Here is a 17,337-nt window from a genome sequence, read left to right as displayed (position 1 = left end):
TTCCCAATAACACACAGCTCTCAAGTACTGCAGCTCAAGGGCTGTCGTTCGAGATACCAAGCTTACAATTGAATCTTTGAATGGAAGATGTAAACCTCGAGTCTCCTTTACGGTCAAGTGATATACAATCCTGTTGGGGCACAAAGCATCTCAAACGCCTCGATTATAACGCGTACATACATATCCCACCTCACACTATGTATAAATTCCTCAGTTCACGTCAATCCAAATTGAGGAATACCAAGCTCCAGAAGCTAGCTATCCCTAAGCTCCAGCTTCCAGACCACTGAGCCACTGACTCTACTGAGTACTGAGTCTAGAGATCCAGAAGTGGATCACACAGTGGAGTGAGCCTTCAGATCCTTGTCATCCAAGTGTCTTAGATGATGCGAATACTTGGACAGTTACGCGTATGTGAATACCTTGAATCATGAGTGCTGACATGCCTGAGTTGTTCATACAAGAACCGCGGCTCTTGCTTCTGGCTCGGATTGACTAGCGACTCAGCATGAGCGTCAACGCGGCTATTGAAAATGAACGGTCAGTAACTGAAATTCTGTCATTGATACCTAACTACCTAGAGATAGGTTCAGGGGCTATGGTTGAGGTATCTACCCTTGGAAACAAGATCAACGTTAAGACTCTTGGCAGATGGCAATTGTCCTATTCGCGGATTGCCAGCTCTGCAGGAGGATCCGATGTCATAGACTCTGCACGGTCCACGAGGCATGACTTGCGCCGCCTTCGATTCTTAAACTTACCAATTATGGGGTAGATAACTAACAGTTAACAACACTATTCTATTCGTATTACATTTATTATTAGGGGGCGACATTACCTCTCTCAACACTCCTTCATTTGTATTCTCACCCTCTGGCTGTCCTACTCGTTTGGTATATACATCCGACCTGCCGTTACGTGACTTTACCCCAATTGAAACCCCCCTTATCCAACTCCTCCCTCCACATCGCCAAGGGATCCTCGAATCTGCGTTACAAAATGGAGCTGTGCGGGCGCCAGAAAGTTGTCCAGCGCAAGATGGTGCTCTTGTTAGTTTTTCATACGGCTCAAGTTTAATCACAGGGGGCCGCTGCCTGACTAACTGATTTCGACCACAGAGGAGATGGTGCTTGCGGCAAGACGTCAGCTTTGAATGTGTTTACAAGAGGGTCAGCAGCTCGATCAATGTCTTTACATACCGATGTATCGAGCATTTGCTAACCATGCTGATAGATTTTTCCCGACAGTCTAGTGAGCTTCTCTTTTCCCGGTTATCAATCCTGTGCTAACCTATGCGACTCTGATAGTGAGCCGACTGTTTTTGGTGAGCGCATGCTTCAGTTGCAAAGTCGGTAGATGCTAACAGTTGCCTTTTGGTAGAAAACTACGTCCATGGTATTCTTCCTATTTCGCACAACTCCGGTCGAAAGGTACTCATTTGTTCCAGACATTTTCGTTGACAACGTACACATGGAGTTGTCGCTGTGGGATACAGCCGGTCAAGAAGAATTCGACCGATTACGGGCACTGTCCTACGAGGATACACATGTTATAATGCTATGTTTCAGCGTGAGGCTCCTGCTGCATCTGAAGGAAAGAAGTTTGGTGACAGAGCCTGACCATATCCTTCTCTTGTGCAGGTCGATAGTCCCGATTCGTTCGAAAACGTGGCAACGAAATGGATTGACGAGATTCGCGAGAATTGCCCCGGCGTGAAGTTGGTCCTCACGGCACTCAAATGCGATCTGCGCAAAGACGACGAGTTGAACGACAACCCGAACGCTATCACATTCGAACAAGGATTAGCGAAAGCAAAGGAAATCGGCGCTGTAAAATATCTTGGTGAGAGACTCCTTAAGCGACGAGTCGGCGATCAGCTATTGATATATGATTGATACGGTAGAATGCTCTGCTGTTCAGAATCGCGGTATCAGGGAGACCTTTTACGAAGCTGCCAAGGTCGCTCTTGATGTGAAGCCTGCAGGATCCAGCGGGTCCAAGGGACAGTGCATCATCCTCTGAATGACTCGTTCCATGCGCTGAGGAACACCTTTAGATGGATCGGTCCGATTCACAATCCCATTTGCATGCCAACTTCTCCCTCTAACAATCGGCTCATTTTGACTCACGCGAGTCGGTCGCATATCATGGCTGGTGATCACAGATACCCTACATCTTTTTCTACCCCTTTGGCCTCTCTGGGGCCACTTCAGCGCTTCAGCGTGACATCCTTTGACAACTTCTTTTCTCTATATATACTTTCCGACACCTATTTCCTTCTTATTCCTAATGTTTTTTTTGGGTACGTGGTTATCAAGAGGTATACCCGAGTACGGATTGTGGAGCACTTGATTGTCTTGCCTTGTCTACTGGATCTCCTTTCCTTCTATAATTGGTATCATATACTTGGAGTTATTAATGAAGGTGGCAACTTCATTACTCCTGATTTTCTTGCAGAACACGCGTACGCCTAGGTATCTCTTCAACTGTGATGACTGTCGAAGTCTATCGGGTGCAACACTACTATGCAGATTGATAATGTACACCGGTGTCGCTGTGAAGCTTTGGTTCCATCTTGTCTATTGTCAGAGGAGATCCTCTTCCCGAACACTATACACACCCTCGATCTTCTCCCCCGTTGCACGCTCCCCACATGCAAAATCTGCATTCACCCTCTGTACAAAAGCATCCACAAACTTGTCCGCAACCTCTCCGGTGGACACACCCGGCACACCCTCGCCCTCCAGACTCGTGGCCTCCCGCCCCTCAAGCCCGCACGGCACGATCTGCTGAAAATACCACATCGGCTCCTCCGTCACATTAAACCCAATCCCGTAGCTACTGATATTCCGACGGAGATGAACCCCCACAGCGGTGATTTTCTTAGGCAGAACACCGTCTGCATCCCCGTCCCCACCTGCAGACACGGCCATAGCCGCAGCCGTGTTCGTAGCCGGCCGCGGCCGCACCCACACGCCGGGGTCCTCGGTCACAAAGCCCTGGATGCCATACCTGCGCAGAACATCAATGACACTATTCTCGAGCAAGCGGATATGGCACCGCGGGGTCAGGCCCAGCCGTCGCAGATCTAGAATCGTGTATGCGACCATCTGCCCGGGCCCGTGGTAGGTCGTCTGTCCCCCGCGTAGGGTAGGATGGTACTCTGCTGTGGGCGAGCCATTGGGTGGTGAGGTGAGAATGGAGCGGATGGGTTCGAGGGACGCTGGGAGGGAGAGAGGCGCGGATGGCGACGAAGGGGCGGTGTTAGACGGTGGGAGGTCTCGGCGGCCGGTTGTGTAGACTGGGTTCGGGGTGAAGGTTATGATGGTTGGATCTGGGGGTGGGGTATTTGGTGAGTTAGGCTGTATCGCTCCTGTGCCTGCGGCTACTGGAGTGCTCAGTCGCTTGTATGCGAGAAGACGGGTGGTGAGGATTTGCTGGAGATGGTCGACCCGGGCGAAGGAGGTGATGTTGGGGAAATGAACGTGTGCAAGCTTCATCGTTGGAGGTATTGTGGGGGGTTTGATCTTGCAATTGAGTTGAGGCGGAGCTTAGATGCAATTGAGTCTGGATGAATGCATCATGGGCAATGGTAGGAGCGGAGATTGGGCCAGTTGCGAGACTAATGGGATCGGACAGAGTGATATGGAGACTAAGTACCGAATCCCGCCCGTGGTGTCTAGGGTCTTGATAAGATAGATCCCCTTGTGACGTGAGATCATGTGATGACCAAACAGCCTTCTGGTACAAGATTATCTATTGTGCTTGCGACCAAAGATATATGCTGGTTCTCCTTCTTTCATAACTAAAATACATGCTTACGGCTTGGGAAGCCTAATTGCTGAAGACAGACTTTCAACGGACATAGATCGAAAAGAGTATGTATGCAAGGCCCGTGTACTCATCAAAACCCAGTGCGCCGCATAGTCAATTTTGTGAAAAGATCAGCCGGCTGCTCAAGAAAGTAGCGACCCCTCGTTAAGGTGCTGAGCCGAATGGCCGAGTCTATGGAGTCGCGGTCCCGTTGACAAGTGGTTCGTCGGCTTGTTGCTCGCTTTCAGAGACCAGTCTCCAATCCCGTACGCCACCCTTCCAGTCTGCAATGCGACCTTCTCTTACCCGGACCGTAACAACCCGTACGTCATTGTCAATTGATAGACTGGGTCTCCGTTGACCAGCAGCATGCTGCTGTTGACCGAACATACCCAGCTCTTCCTCGAAAGTGTTGTTCTCCAGATGCCTCTCTTTGCACCAGGCTTCTTCCTCCGAACCAGGTTCCAAAAATCGGGCGGTACCAGTGATGGTTGTCGAAATGCTGGATAGTGCGCTGGTGTTCAGATTGAGGAGCAGACTAGCCAAGGACGACCGGGTTGCAACAGGAGGCGGGGAGCCATCGCGCTGCCCACTGGGATTTGGGGCGCGGGTGGGAGGACGGTGAGACACCCAGTCATGAACTAAAAGAGAGACTCGTGGATTGGTCATGAGATGGTTCGTCTTGCGTGACGAAGGATTCGTTGTCATAATGATCGTCGGATATGGATCAAAGGGGGTTGATGGCAGATAGGTGTAGGACATGAGAGAGATGTGAGGAGTAAGGCCATCGCAAGTTGCAAGGTGGAGCTGTCCAGAATCAGTCAGTCAATATTGACGAAGAGAACGCATATAATCAAGCGAAGGAGAGTAGCAACGTACGAATCTGGAGTTTTTGAGACACGCAATTACCTCGGGAGGGAGAGTAGTCGCGACAAGAGGATGAGTGGTCGTGGCCGAAGCCTCGTACGAAAGCGGTGGATTCAAAGAATCCGTCATTGTGTTGTGATGAAGAAATTGTGAAGAGTTCAAACAATTGGTGATGCACTCGATATTACCTTGACTGGACAGAGGAATACCACATCAGTAGCGATCACCCTGTACTACCTTGGACGGTGCTCAGCAAAGTGGGATATCGCGGTGGAGGGCAATGCGATGAGCAGGGAGAAGCTGCTGTGGCGGTGTTTTTTACTGGTTGCGGCCGAGCCCGGATCGCCGACGGATGGGGCTGCCTTAACACCTTACTGTAAGAGGTAGTACCAGAGCTAGGCACCTTAGTAAGACCGTAAGAGTATGGGAGGCCCCAGTCGGGGCTTCCCATCGACGTCACCAAACCTCGGACGGTCGGGTCGGGGCCAAAATAGGAGCTGAAGCTTTTGACTCAAGCATCTGAGACAGAGGGAAACTGACATGCAAATCTATACCAGTAAGAGAAGTGGGGATGGAGCTCTTCAGGATAAACATTTATCACGATCAATGATAAACATTCTTGACGAGGACATTCATAAATACACCTCTGTCGTCATCAAGTTACTACTCAGGTATGGTGGGTTTCCAGCTAGCTAGCCCAAGCAGGACTGAGAAGCAGGACCTCCTCTACAGAGTATTACTTTACATCTATCTACATATTCCGTTCCTTGTAGCTTTTTGCTTTTTACCCAAGGCTGCTAGCATCCTTACTCCGCAGTCGCAGTACATTGTCTGGGCTTTTGTTTCCCCGCACTTCCCGTGCTTAGCTACCCTAGGCCCTACGGTAACCTAAGGAACTCCAGTCTCAGAGTAAGCTGCTTTCCCCAGCTTCTTTCCCACTCAGCTTCAGTCCTCGTCCACCTCTCATTCATACCCTTCCACCACCAATGGTGTATCAGTGATTAACCACTTCTAGTACTCTGTATTAGCCATCTGAAATTACCAGTTTCCTTACCTTAGTCTGTGGTGAATTCCTACCAGTCTGATTGGGTGATTAGCGCTTCTCCGCTTCTTCATCCACCTGCTGGCTAATCCCTGTGCTTGCTACTTTGACTCCCACGCCACAAAAAGCAACTGCCTCTGTACAACAACCCGCACGCACACACCAAGTACAGCGTCTCTGCAGCTCTCTTTCCACATTTAAAGCTGTTTTGTCAGTAGATCGCGTGCCAGTTTCATCAATACTAAATATCCCTGCTTGTTCTCTGTGCTTCCCCTCTTTGAACAACCGCTGTCTGTCTTTCTGCTGTCTTTGCTCCTTGTGAAACCTTCCTTTCACCCCCCTTCGACTGTCCCTTCAACCGAGTCGTTTAATCCACTGTCAGACCATATCACTTTGCTCTATTCCTGCACTGTGCCTCAGTTGCCAATCCTTTAGTTCTCTCTTTGTTGTCTTCCCTTTCATCTTGTTGTACATTCAGGCAACATGCTCGCCCCGCGTTTTGTCCGCCCGGTGTCGTCGCTCGTACGGCCCTTTAGCTCGTCTACCGCCGTCTATCGGGCTCCTTCCATCCGCGACATTACCGCCGACTCGGCCGCTGAATTCAACGCGCGTCAGAAGGAGTTCCGGGAGAATTTGGAGGCAGCTCGCAAGAAGAGGGAACAGCAAGAGAGTCAGTCTGTCGATGCTCCTGGTTCTACCCCAGCTTCCCCTGCTATTCGTGATCGCTTCCGTGAGTACGCTACCGCTCCCACTGCTCCCCGACCGAGCAATGCGAGCAGTGAACTTAGCCCTGTTGTTGATGCCGCCAGCGTTCTTGATAGCAAGGCATTGGGCTTACTTTCCACCCACCGTTCTGTAGGAGACGAGCAGTTGTCAGAAGCCAACCAGTCTCCCAAGCGTGGCCCCTTATCTTCGCTCATTTACGGAACGAAGGAAGGCCAGCATTTCGACAAGGACATCGAACGTTCGTTTTCGCAAGTCCTCGCTCGCGGCAAATACGTCCATTCGATTGTCTTCCATGAGGTCAAACCCGACAAAGTAGATGAATACGTCGATCTCGTGGGCGAGTGGTACCCCCGCATGGCCAACACCGAAGAAAACAGGGTTAATCTGGTTGGAAGCTGGCGCACGCAAGTGGGAGATAATGACACATTCGGTATTTCCATCTATGAACCCAAAATTCTCCGGTCGCCTCCTGAAGCCGTGTCTATTGAGTCTTTCCATTGCTGACATAGCCTTCCGGTAGTGCACATTTGGGAGTACCAGCGTTACGAGGGCTACCATGCCTCTCTGCATAACATTTCTCAACACCCCGAGTTCCCAGCATTTGACCGCAAGTTGAAAAGTCTGATCAAGAGCAAGAAAACGTCCCTGATGCAGGAATTCTCCTTTTGGCCAACAACCCCTCCGCGCCGCCTCGGCGGCCTCTTTGAGCTCCGGTCCTACACCCTTCATCMTGGAAACTTGCTTGAGTGGGAGACACACTGGCGACGCGGCTTGAGGGCGCGCCGCGAAGTGATGGAGGGCGTCGGTGCATGGTTTGTCCAGATAGGTGATCTGAACACAGTTCACCACCTTTGGCAGTTTGCGAATTTGGAGGAGCGCAAGATCCGTCGCGAGCAGTCTTGGGGCATTGAAGGCTGGGCAGAGACAGTTCACAGGACGGTGCCACTCATTCAAAGCATGCAGAGCCGGATTCTGATCCCCATGCCATGGAGTCCTGTTGGCTAAATAGGTCCGCACATTTGGAGATTTGTAGAGGTTGCAATCACGAGACCAGGTTGTCCACTTGTGAGATCGTGGTAGCCAAGCGACCGGAGCCGTCATGGCTTGGGTTCGTGCACAAGGTTCTGGAGTGCCATGATTGAGATTGAAGAGCACCGGCGAGCAAGTGCGACTTAGACGCATTGGTAGTCGCTAGGGCCGCTGCTTTATGGAGACGAGTTCTCTGATTTCACTGGCACGCTGTGGCTCTGTAAACTGTCCACAGTATTCTGCTACTATACCTACTTAGCTTATAAACCCCACCATGGCGCTTTAGCTATGTATCTATCATGTTCATAACATTTTCATCGATGTTGTATTTAGCAGTCTACCCAGAGAGCTTTTCTCTCTCTTTTTTGCTTTGCCTGTAACCCGCATGTGTTTCCTCGGACCAACACAAGGATTTGGGTCTTAGTAGCCAACTCAGCCCAACAGTACTTACTCCGTACTGCTGCAGCTGATCATGATTAGTTCACCCCAGTTTTACCCCGCTTTTTCTCGACTTCGACAAGCTGAGCCAGGCACAGTTTCACTCGTATCTCGCTGCTCCTGTCTTTAACTTCTGCCTGATGTCTGGATAGTGGTATCACTGGTAGGACCGAGTGCCGCACGTGCAAAATATGGTGGCAGTTAAGGTTCAAATACACAAATCACGTGGTGTATCAAACCAAAAAAACCACTGCATTTCTGCTCCATAGGTTAACACTGAGACATCTCCCGTTATTGATCCTGAACCAGGTCATTCATGAAAACACAATCCATCTTTATGTTTATCCGTAGATTTACTGACTCCTGCATTCAAGGCTTCTCAGCAACCTTAAGCTAAGGAGCCTAACTGTAATGTACCGTAAGTTCGAATACATGCGGTAGGTTTCTTTGGCCCCGCATCCCGCCCTCAAGGCTGTTTTTCCGCCGGCAGAAAAAAAGTAGACATGACAGAAATTTGGTACTAAAAGGGGACGTCAACAATCCAGATCAGCCCTCCATCTGTCCTTTTTCAATATCCCTTTCTCGTCGCCATTACTTTGCTGGGAGTTCCTCCGATGCATTACTTTTATAATATAAACTGGACTTTCGATCTTTAATTTTGGCCTCCTCTGTTTCTCTCGACCTTCTTTGTGCTTGAAGTTTAGGATTCACCGCCGGCTTGGCTACTCTCCTGTCGTAAACCAAAGCGAAGCAGCGTCTCTCCCAGCATACTTCCATAGACCATCGCGAGGCTGGAGCGGGGTCGACAAGATGACCTACATTCGGCAGCATCAATTGCCAAATCTCAAGACTTATCGATATGCTGGTGTGGATCACTCGCTGATCAGTCGATATGTCCTCAAACCGTTCTATAACCGATGCGTGATCAACTGTTTCCCCATGGGCATGGCGTGAGTAGCTACGCCCCCAGTGATGTTTGAACCTTTGTTTGCCTGGCCTAGCTAACAGTAGTGTTCTACGTCTTTTCTATTCAGGCCTAATGCCGTAAGTGTCTAGTCCTCCTGGCTGGTCGAGCTTTAGCAGACCAACGATCGAGAAACTGAGGATTGGTAGATTACCCTGACAGGGTTCTTATTTGTGGTAATCAACTTCATCACCATCTTATGGTACAACCCAACGTTAGATCACGATTGCCCTCCATGGGTCTATGCCAGTTGCGCCATTGGGTTGTTCCTGTATCAGACGTTCGATGCAGTAGACGGCATGCAAGCGTATGGACACGCGTCCTCCTTCCCATCTGCTAGTAGACTAGATTGACTGAGTCTTGTCCATACAGGCGGAGAACAAGACAAAGCAGCCCCCTTGGGGAGCTGTTTGATCACAGTAAGTAGAATGTCGCCCGGGGTCTTCAAAGAGGAAGAGAAAGCGCGATGTTCATTTCTTTCCCTGCAGGTGTCGATGCATGCAATACGGCTCTTGGAGTGATCATCTTTGCTGGTGTGACGAACCTTGGTCAGAGCTGGGCTACTATACTGAGTCTCTTCGGAGGTACGCCGAGATTGCCTCCTAGAATTGCTTTATCGGAGTACTAATTTAGGTTAGCCACTATGACCTTCTATGTTCAGACATGGGATGAATACTATACTCAAATTTTGACTCTGGGAATCATCTCTGGCCCCGTCGAAGGTGTCTTGACTCTGTGCACCGTGTTCGCTTTCACTGCATACCAGGGCGGCGGCAGCTTCTGGCACCGCGCCATGCTTGAGACAATCGGTGTTCCCAGATTGGATGTGATTCCCGCTTATTTATATGAGATGCCCTTTACGCAGTGGTACCTGATATACGGCGCCATCATCCTCTTCTTTGCCACTGGGTCCAGCATTGCACATGTCATGAAGGTTCAAGCTGAGCGTGGAAAGGACACGGTTAGACCCCTTTATGGCTTGATCCCTCTGGTTACAATGTGGACGCTTGCGCCCGTCTACCTGTACTTGCAACCTACCATTCTGGAACACTACACGATTCCATTCATGCTGTTAGTGGGCTTGGTCAACGCCTACGCTGTGGGCAACATGATCGTTGCACACCTGATCAAGGCGGACTTTCCTTACTTCTATATCTTTATCGGCATTGCCCCTCTCGCATTGGGCGTGCTGGACCGTGCTGCGCCCTTGCTTGGTCTTTGGCAGGGTGTTCTTGGGAACGAATCCGGTCAGGTCGCCTATCTCTTCGGATGTCTGGGTCTGGCCATCGGTGTGTACGGAAGTTTTGTGGTATGTCCTACGGTCCGACAATAAGGAATCATAATTGAGGCTGACGATCCCCAGCACGATGTTATCATTACAATATGTGATTACATTGACATTTGGTGCCTGTCCATCAAGTATCCACATGTCGAAGAGCGGCCGATTGCTAACGGGCAACCCAAGAAAGTGCTGTGAGAGCAAAGGCTGCCTACTGCAACCATTCAGCTGCATATCAACTATGCCGAGATCACAGACAACAGCAGATGCGTGATGGAGAGATGTTGGCGAAGAGCTTTAGGAGGGAAAGCAATACCCGAGCGCAATGTATTGTATTGTAAGCTAGAGCCGTTCAGTCGGGTTACTGTTTTGCTTCATCTGGATTGATTTGGGTTATTGAGCTATACCTCAGGTACATACAGTCGCCTATATTATAGCTGGTCTGGAAACCAGCCTATGACATGTTTGACATTATGCGAGAATTGGATTAGCGGTTCGTTCAGCAGCTTTTTCTAATGAATCTGATATGTTATTTACGGATTGAACCAATCTCTACCAAACTCCTGAAGGGAGCCATGTACGAATCGACCTCCCGAGGCATCATCGTAAAGAAGTAGCTGGACAGATCCAGAAGACGGAGTATGGACCTTGATGGCAAGAGGACTACCTGATCAGGAATAGTGGGTATGGGGCTCAAGCTATACCTCAATAGACATAGTAGAATGTATGATTGGCTACCTGTTAGGCGGGGATGGGACGAGCACACGGGCCGTGTCAAAATTACCAGTAAGAGGAAGGTAAGCGAGGGCTTGAGCCCTATTCTCCCCAAACGGGCCCGGCTGGGCGACGCCCTCAGAGAATTCCCTTCAAACTTCGCCATCTCCACGAGACCACCTCTTTCGCTTCAACACCCCTCAAGCAGGCCATCTCCATCAGCGCAGCATTTCAATCCATTTCGCTGATCGACTTTTTGTCTCGTCAAGATGGTAGGTTCTTCTTGCATTTTAGCCTCATGCAACACCTTGGGATATCCCCTAGCCATTCTGCTTTTGTCTGCACAGGCTAAGGAGCTTGCTGCCCGTCGTGTGCTCGCCGTCGCCGGACAGCTTTTTCCATCACAAAAAGACATCAAAGTATCATCAACTAACACAATTTTTCTCTTTCACAATAGGTTCTCGCGGTCGACCTCCTCAACCCTACTCCTCAGGCTGAGGCTCGCAAGCACAAGCTTAAGGTATGATACCGAATTAGATGTCCACCAAGGTCCCGGATCCGATGACTGATGTTGGGAATCGCTTCGACAAATAGACCCTTGTGCCTGCTCCCCGTTCCTTCTTCATGGACGTCAAGTGCCCCGGCTGCTTCACCATCACCACCGTCTTCTCCCACGCCCAGACCGTCGTCGTCTGCGCCGGCTGCTCGACCGTCCTTTGCCAGCCCACCGGTGGCAAGGCCAGACTCACTGAGGGCTGCTCCTTCCGGAGGAAGTAAATGTCACATTACGACGCAACCGAAGCCGGAGCGATGATTTAGGGAATGTGGCGTTCTTCTTCGACGATGGATTAATCTTTTTTTTTTGAGAGAGCAGATTGCAGATAGAAGATGGAGTCCTCACCCCCTTTGCGGGAAATCTCAAAAAAATTACAAAGTTCGATCCGAAAAAAAAAAGCATTACCGGGCAGTTAATTGCCACACCCAAAAGCATTGACGATCTGTTAAGCTTTTATTCTCATGGAGGGGAGTTCCGGATATCTGGCATATGAACACGGTCCAACACTATATCAATCCGTTTCTGCACATCTTCTACTCGTTGCTTCTTAACTCTGTTCTTTACTTGTTCTCACGCACTTGTTGATATTGTACGACGATTCTTCTCATTAACGGATTGTATCTCGGTTACCCTGAAAAACGACACGGACTATGACGGGCTCCTCTTACGATAACGATCGACATCTGCACGAGCCTGGCTGGCCACGACGATACCCAGATGCCGGATGAAACGGAGCGTTCGTCGTTGACGGCAACGGATGGACTCTGGTGGCCGGTGCAGCGCTATGACGGGCGATGTTGCTGCTGGATGATGCGGGAGCGAGTGTTCATGGCAGGAGAGCTTGCAGTTGGTTACGGTTCATTCTGTAGCTAAGCTGTAGTTAGTCTCGACTGCTGTAGTGAATCTCAAGCCCTAGTTTCAGTCCTCTGGTGTCGCCCATGTAATTGTACATGTAAATGCACTTGTTTCCACATTCGTCTGCTACTTGCTACACACTTCGTAGATCTTATCTCGCTACGGGCATATCGTCCTCGTCATCGGCCCCGTCCCTTCTCACGTCTTTCTTATCGATTATCGCCCCGGTTGCACCCCCCCTCTTCCCTTACTATAGCCCCACCTAGTCCGCGATTTACCATCGCACACTACTAGTGTTTGACACTATTGACTGGCTGCAGCATACTGGGCACGCTTCACCCATTGACAGCAGAGCGACATATGCAACAATACAAAAGTTTCATTCGTGTTCGTCTTGCTCATACACTAACTATAATGTCAACGAGAGTTCGGCTATTCAGTAATCAGCCTGGTATAAGCTTCATGCGGGATGTCTCGATCCATTCCTCATCCTAGACCTTGATGGGAACAATGGAGATGCGAACTAGGGCAGAAGAACCAGCTCCTTATCCGTTCGTGGCCCATCCATCATTGAGTGACCTACCGAACTCCTAGCGATAGCCGGAGGAATGGCGGAACACTCAAACGAAGGGACAAATTCAAAGCTAAAGCTCAACTAGCGCCTTCGCTTTCGCCCGAATGTCGTCCCCAAAGTCCACGGGGTTGGTCGGGTCGCCGCCGGTCATCAGCGCCAGTTTACCCGTGGTATCGTTGACGAGGGTGTTGGTAAAGTTGTTCCGGCCGAGGACGTCCTGGGCCTTGCTGCGGGCGTTGGCATCGCCGGCGAGGAACTTGTCCATGTCAATTTGTTGCAATTCGCGGTGGGTGTTGCGGACGAAATCGAAGAGGAAGAAGAGGGTTGGGTGGGTGTTCGGGGGCTGCATTTGCGGGTGGGCCTCGAAGGATCTGTTGGTTGCCGCAGTTGGCATATTAGTGAAGGAACCATCTTATTCAGGCTGGGCGTGAGGCTGAGATGATCGACGACTGGCGTGCAAGTGCTAGCTTGTGGTGAGCTTGCAGGCAGATACGTACTCGAGGAGCTCGGCCATTTTGGCATCGATACGGTCGACGTTGAATTCGAGCTGTTCAGCGCTCATTTTCGATTGTGTAGCAACCTAGATGGACAGTGCTGTGTTTGTGATGGGTGGGAAGACGTTTGTGGGGAACTATTAGTAACTAGTGAGCGATCAGTCGATGGGATTAGGTGTTGTTGGATGACGATGATCGAATCCGATACATCACACGGTCAGTTGAAGTGGTGGAGCTACACAAAAATCAAGGAATGGAAAAGTTGCCGCGCCTTATCTTATCGCGCGGGTGTTTTCCCACTGCGCTACGAGAGGTACCTTTTTCTAGATTGGGCCATAAGATATCAACCATTCAGCTTCACTTTCGCATAGATGGACATTTTATAGAAAATCTGCATGATCTGTCGCTCATTGTGACCCTCGTCAACCTTGCCACAGCCTCTCATCATGGCGCCCCGTCAACCGCTCAAACTCCTCATGCTTCACGGCTACACCCAGTCCGGCACCCTATTCCACGCCAAAAGCCGTGCCCTCATCAAGCATATCACAAAGGCATTCCCCCTGCACGAAGTCTCCGCCATCTACCCAACAGGTCCCACCCGCCTCAATCCCGCCGACATACCAGGTTACGAGCCGCCCGCAGAGGGTTCCACCGCAGAACAGCAGCAGGAGCAAATCGAAGCATACGGGTGGTACCGCCGCTCAAACACCACCGATCCACCCCTCTACCTCGGCCTTGAAGGCGGCCTGGATGCCATCGCCAAGGTCCTCCGCGAGGAAGGGCCGTTCGACGGCGTGATCGGGTTCTCGCAGGGCGCCGCGATGGCCGCTATGGTTGCGTCGCTGCTCGAGCCCGGCCGAAAACAGGCATTCGAGCATTTCGCGGATCCCAAGGTTGCCTCGGAGGGGTCCGAGGTCAAGGAGCCTGTTGCGGGTGTCGCATTTCCCGCGTCGTTTGAGGAATCGGGCCATCCGCCTCTGAAGTTTGCGTTGTGTTATAGTGGGTTCCGGTCGCCGGGGCCGCGGTATCGGCCGTTCTATGAGAATCCGCCTATTCAGACGCCCATTCTGCATGTCCTGGGGTCATTAGATGCCGTTGTTGACGATACACGCAGTCGTGCGCTGGTCGAAGCCTGTGCTGGTGATCCGGAAAAGGAGGGGAAGGTTGTGTGGCATCCTGGTGGGCACTTTTTGCCTAGTCAGAGGCCGTATTTGGATGCTGCGGTGCGGTTCATCAAAGAGCAACTGGAAGGAAACCAAGCGAAGATGGATGCAAAGGAAGATGACGTTAGGGATATGGATTTGCCATTTTAGACTCGAGTCGCCATTTTTGACCTTACTACCCGCTTTGTATATATCTGACCCGAGGATTTAGATGATGTCCAGACATAGATGGGATCGTGCCTTAGAATACAATATCACAATTGACGATCAGTACCGGATGCAGTAGGTAAGCTTTATGCTTCAAAGATTTGGAATTCTGCGTTACGCATTAATCCGGAGTCGTTCACTGTCAGTATATTTTACACACTGTTGCAAAATATCTAGTACCCAGTCCGATCGTGACCGCTATCCACATGTGCGCCACCAACCGGATGCCTCTCAGCGAGCCTTGCCCTTCTCCCCGCGGGATGGAAGAATTCTGGCCATCATCTCTTCCTTGGTAATCAAATGATCGATGCGCTCCAATAACCCAAGGAGGCTCTTCATGTCGCTGCTCCATTCGTTAAGCACATCATCGGCATCTCGAGGCTTGGCGAAATTGACAAGTCGTGCTGGACGGTCAATCTTGGCATAGATGGTTTTTGATGTCACCAGCTCGCTGATGTACTTTTCTGTCTCTTCCTCAGTCAGATCGAGGAGTTCAGTCAGGCGACCCATCTGAATGCGAGTGTAGTACTTGGCTACCACGCGGACATTGTGTTCGATGACGCGCTTGCGGAGATCTTGCCACCTCTTGTGTGCCTGATCCTCCGCGGACTGGCTGGGTTGCGCGTTGAACACGTCCGTGTTGCAGAGATGTGGACCAAACTGCTCGGCAACCATGGGCCAACGCATCAGCTCTGGGACGGTGAAGAGCTTGACCAGGCGAGCCTCAACAGGAACTAATGAGAGTCTGGAATCTTGCTGAATGCGATGCAGCAGATCGGACTGTTCGTTGTCGTATGGAGATAGGACAATGTAGTAGACGATTCGGGCAAGCACCTTTGGTGGCTATTGTTAGTTTCCGCATGTAAGGCAGGTTAAGTATCAGCTTACTGCTCGCAGTTCCTCCGGGTTATTCTGCACTGATTCCGTGTCCAGGACCTCGCGGTAGTGTTTGCAAACATCCAGATACTTGTAGTCATGGTTTGCAAGAATGACCTGTTGCTCGTAATAACGGAGCTTCAGGTCTGTCACGTCTTCATCGACTTCCATGGGAGGTTCATCGGGAGCCCGTGTCTTTTCTCTTTCCTCAGCGGCCTTCTTGAGCTTTTCAATTTCCTCTGCTGACTTCTTTGGCTTGCGGGCGAAGTATTTCTTGTTGATCTTGCGACTCAAGATCGCAGCTTGTGACCAATCACCACGTTCTATACAAAGAGCAACCTGCTCCAAGATAAACTCTGTCTTCTCACGTCTCGTCATGGAACCGAAGGTTTCCACCTGCAGCTCGCAAAGGATGTCGGCGGCAGCATTGACGTCACCCTGTGATTTCTTGATGTTCGACAAAATGCGTGTTACACGAGCCCTCTCTACTTCGACGAAAATCTGCAAAAAGTATCAGCAACAAGCGTCCTGGAGCGACGGGCCTGTTATGGTGCACTTACCTTGCCTTCGGTCACGGTTCGCAGCGTCTCGATCACAGACAACTTCACATCCATGCTAGGTGTCTCATCCAAAAACTTCATCACCGTCTGAACCATCCTCGTTGTCGCCTGTTTGAGTTGTCCATGTTTCTTGGAGAGCAAGAGCACTTGGTCATTGAGGAGATTCCAGTTGCCCGAGTCTTTGCAGATTGTGACAATAGTGACAAGAACCCGTGAAGTAGTAGCGAGATCAGAAGCCTGAATCGTGTGTCAGGTTAGTCTGAGTCATCGGGAAAGTAGGAATCCAGTATGATGGCATACCTGTCGTGCTTGCTTCTCCAGAACCAGGAGCTTATCGATGGCAGCTTCAACATCGGACTGAGGATACACTATCAGTACTAGATTAATACAAGAAAAGAAATGATTCAGACCTTTGCTAGCTGCTCTGCCTCTGGGATCAGCTTGTCAGCATCCTTCGAGAAATCTTTCTCCGGCTTCAAGAGGCCTCCGTCGGACATGGTGACAAGCGCTGAGACGTCACTTCTTGAAATGGTTGTACTGATGCGCAGAAATTAGAAGGCCCGTAGCGTATATCCCAGAGATTCCAATAGATAATTCTGGAAGAAGAGTGCTGATTATGTTTGAAATAGATTCTAGATAGATGGACGTGAAGCTTGACTGTGTGTACCTGCGCCTTGCTCTCCGGACAAGCTCAAGCTGGCGGAAGCTCTGTGTCATGTGACATGGCATCGCCCGATCAGACTACAGGCCAGTGCCGCTACGTGCTCGCGGTCCTGTCAACAAAACGGCCTTTCTCATGCACATCGCTGTTACGCGATCAGATGTCCTCACAATTGAAGACCTAGGACATCGCGGACATCTACTGGAGCTTTCAGCCTTCCTTAGAAGATGACTTTTATCGAAGCTCGCACGATGTAATCTCCAACTGACGCTTGGGGACATGGCGATAAGAATCAGTCAAGACTTACGATGGAGGATCTATGGTCACTACCAGCATCATGAAGGCTTCTGCTTTGGCTGCTATTAAGATCCTTCCACCAGTCTTTTGTCAATTCCTCCAACCGGACCCGTCATTATTATTGTTGATATGATCCCCTTATGGTCTATCCCATCTGTTCTGGTAACATTCCTGGGATGCTTAGATAAGCGAAGGGTACGATCACGCAATATCGCATTAACT

General features: G+C 50.4%; 9 protein-coding genes across 9 annotated transcripts; 5 read left to right on the top strand and 4 right to left on the bottom strand.

Annotated features, from left to right (window-relative positions):
* Positions 1 to 999: 999 nt before the first annotated feature.
* On the top strand, positions 1,000 to 2,022 carry rho3 (Rho family GTPase RHO3; the record flags this gene model as incomplete). The annotated part of the gene is made up of 8 exons (XM_043302117.1): positions 1,000 to 1,049; positions 1,119 to 1,169; positions 1,234 to 1,251; positions 1,308 to 1,324; positions 1,381 to 1,395; positions 1,448 to 1,569; positions 1,641 to 1,842; positions 1,904 to 2,022. The coding sequence occupies 8 exons, from the start codon at positions 1,000 to 1,002 to the stop codon at positions 2,020 to 2,022; spliced, it is 594 nt and encodes a 197-aa protein (XP_043158052.1).
* A 563-nt stretch (positions 2,023 to 2,585) lies between these two features.
* Positions 2,586 to 3,500, bottom strand: Asppvi_006211 (lipoyl(octanoyl) transferase LIP2; the record flags this gene model as incomplete). Its single annotated transcript, XM_043302116.1, has 1 exon — positions 2,586 to 3,500. One exon carries the CDS (start codon positions 3,498 to 3,500, stop codon positions 2,586 to 2,588), a length of 915 nt encoding a protein of 304 aa, XP_043158051.1.
* A 505-nt stretch (positions 3,501 to 4,005) lies between these two features.
* On the bottom strand, positions 4,006 to 4,809 carry Asppvi_006210 (pyridoxamine 5'-phosphate oxidase family protein; the record flags this gene model as incomplete). Its single annotated transcript, XM_043302115.1, has 2 exons — positions 4,006 to 4,620; positions 4,693 to 4,809. 2 exons carry the CDS (start codon positions 4,807 to 4,809, stop codon positions 4,006 to 4,008), a joined length of 732 nt encoding a protein of 243 aa, XP_043158050.1.
* Positions 4,810 to 6,205: 1,396 nt separating this feature from the next.
* On the top strand, positions 6,206 to 7,453 carry Asppvi_006209 (NIPSNAP family protein; the record flags this gene model as incomplete). Its single annotated transcript, XM_043302114.1, has 2 exons — positions 6,206 to 6,878; positions 6,969 to 7,453. The coding sequence occupies 2 exons, from the start codon at positions 6,206 to 6,208 to the stop codon at positions 7,451 to 7,453; spliced, it is 1,158 nt and encodes a 385-aa protein (XP_043158049.1).
* A 1,272-nt stretch (positions 7,454 to 8,725) lies between these two features.
* On the top strand, positions 8,726 to 10,356 carry Asppvi_006208 (aminoalcoholphosphotransferase; the record flags this gene model as incomplete). The annotated part of the gene is made up of 6 exons (XM_043302113.1): positions 8,726 to 8,865; positions 9,042 to 9,128; positions 9,252 to 9,298; positions 9,368 to 9,463; positions 9,518 to 10,188; positions 10,243 to 10,356. 6 exons carry the CDS (start codon positions 8,726 to 8,728, stop codon positions 10,354 to 10,356), a joined length of 1,155 nt encoding a protein of 384 aa, XP_043158048.1.
* Positions 10,357 to 11,141: 785 nt separating this feature from the next.
* On the top strand, positions 11,142 to 11,649 carry Asppvi_006207 (40S ribosomal eS27 domain-containing protein; the record flags this gene model as incomplete). Its single annotated transcript, XM_043302112.1, has 3 exons — positions 11,142 to 11,291; positions 11,330 to 11,392; positions 11,467 to 11,649. The coding sequence occupies 3 exons, from the start codon at positions 11,142 to 11,144 to the stop codon at positions 11,647 to 11,649; spliced, it is 396 nt and encodes a 131-aa protein (XP_043158047.1).
* Positions 11,650 to 12,927: 1,278 nt separating this feature from the next.
* Asppvi_006206 (uncharacterized protein) lies at positions 12,928 to 13,419 on the bottom strand (the record flags this gene model as incomplete). The annotated part of the gene is made up of 2 exons (XM_043302111.1): positions 12,928 to 13,228; positions 13,355 to 13,419. The coding sequence occupies 2 exons, from the start codon at positions 13,417 to 13,419 to the stop codon at positions 12,928 to 12,930; spliced, it is 366 nt and encodes a 121-aa protein (XP_043158046.1).
* Positions 13,420 to 13,797: 378 nt separating this feature from the next.
* Asppvi_006205 (alpha/beta hydrolase) lies at positions 13,798 to 14,664 on the top strand (the record flags this gene model as incomplete). Its single annotated transcript, XM_043302110.1, has 1 exon — positions 13,798 to 14,664. The coding sequence occupies one exon, from the start codon at positions 13,798 to 13,800 to the stop codon at positions 14,662 to 14,664; it is 867 nt and encodes a 288-aa protein (XP_043158045.1).
* A 288-nt stretch (positions 14,665 to 14,952) lies between these two features.
* Asppvi_006204 (proteasome regulatory particle lid subunit RPN5) lies at positions 14,953 to 16,654 on the bottom strand (the record flags this gene model as incomplete). Its single annotated transcript, XM_043302109.1, has 5 exons — positions 14,953 to 15,555; positions 15,610 to 16,098; positions 16,158 to 16,394; positions 16,458 to 16,514; positions 16,568 to 16,654. 5 exons carry the CDS (start codon positions 16,652 to 16,654, stop codon positions 14,953 to 14,955), a joined length of 1,473 nt encoding a protein of 490 aa, XP_043158044.1.
* Between the last annotated feature and the right edge of the window lie 683 nt (positions 16,655 to 17,337).

The sequence above is a fragment of the Aspergillus pseudoviridinutans genome, assembly GCF_018340605.1.
Source record: "Aspergillus pseudoviridinutans IFM 55266 DNA, scaffold_4, whole genome shotgun sequence".
NCBI lineage: Eukaryota > Fungi > Ascomycota > Eurotiomycetes > Eurotiales > Aspergillaceae > Aspergillus > Aspergillus pseudoviridinutans.
This window is presented reverse-complemented; position numbering and strand designations above follow the sequence as displayed.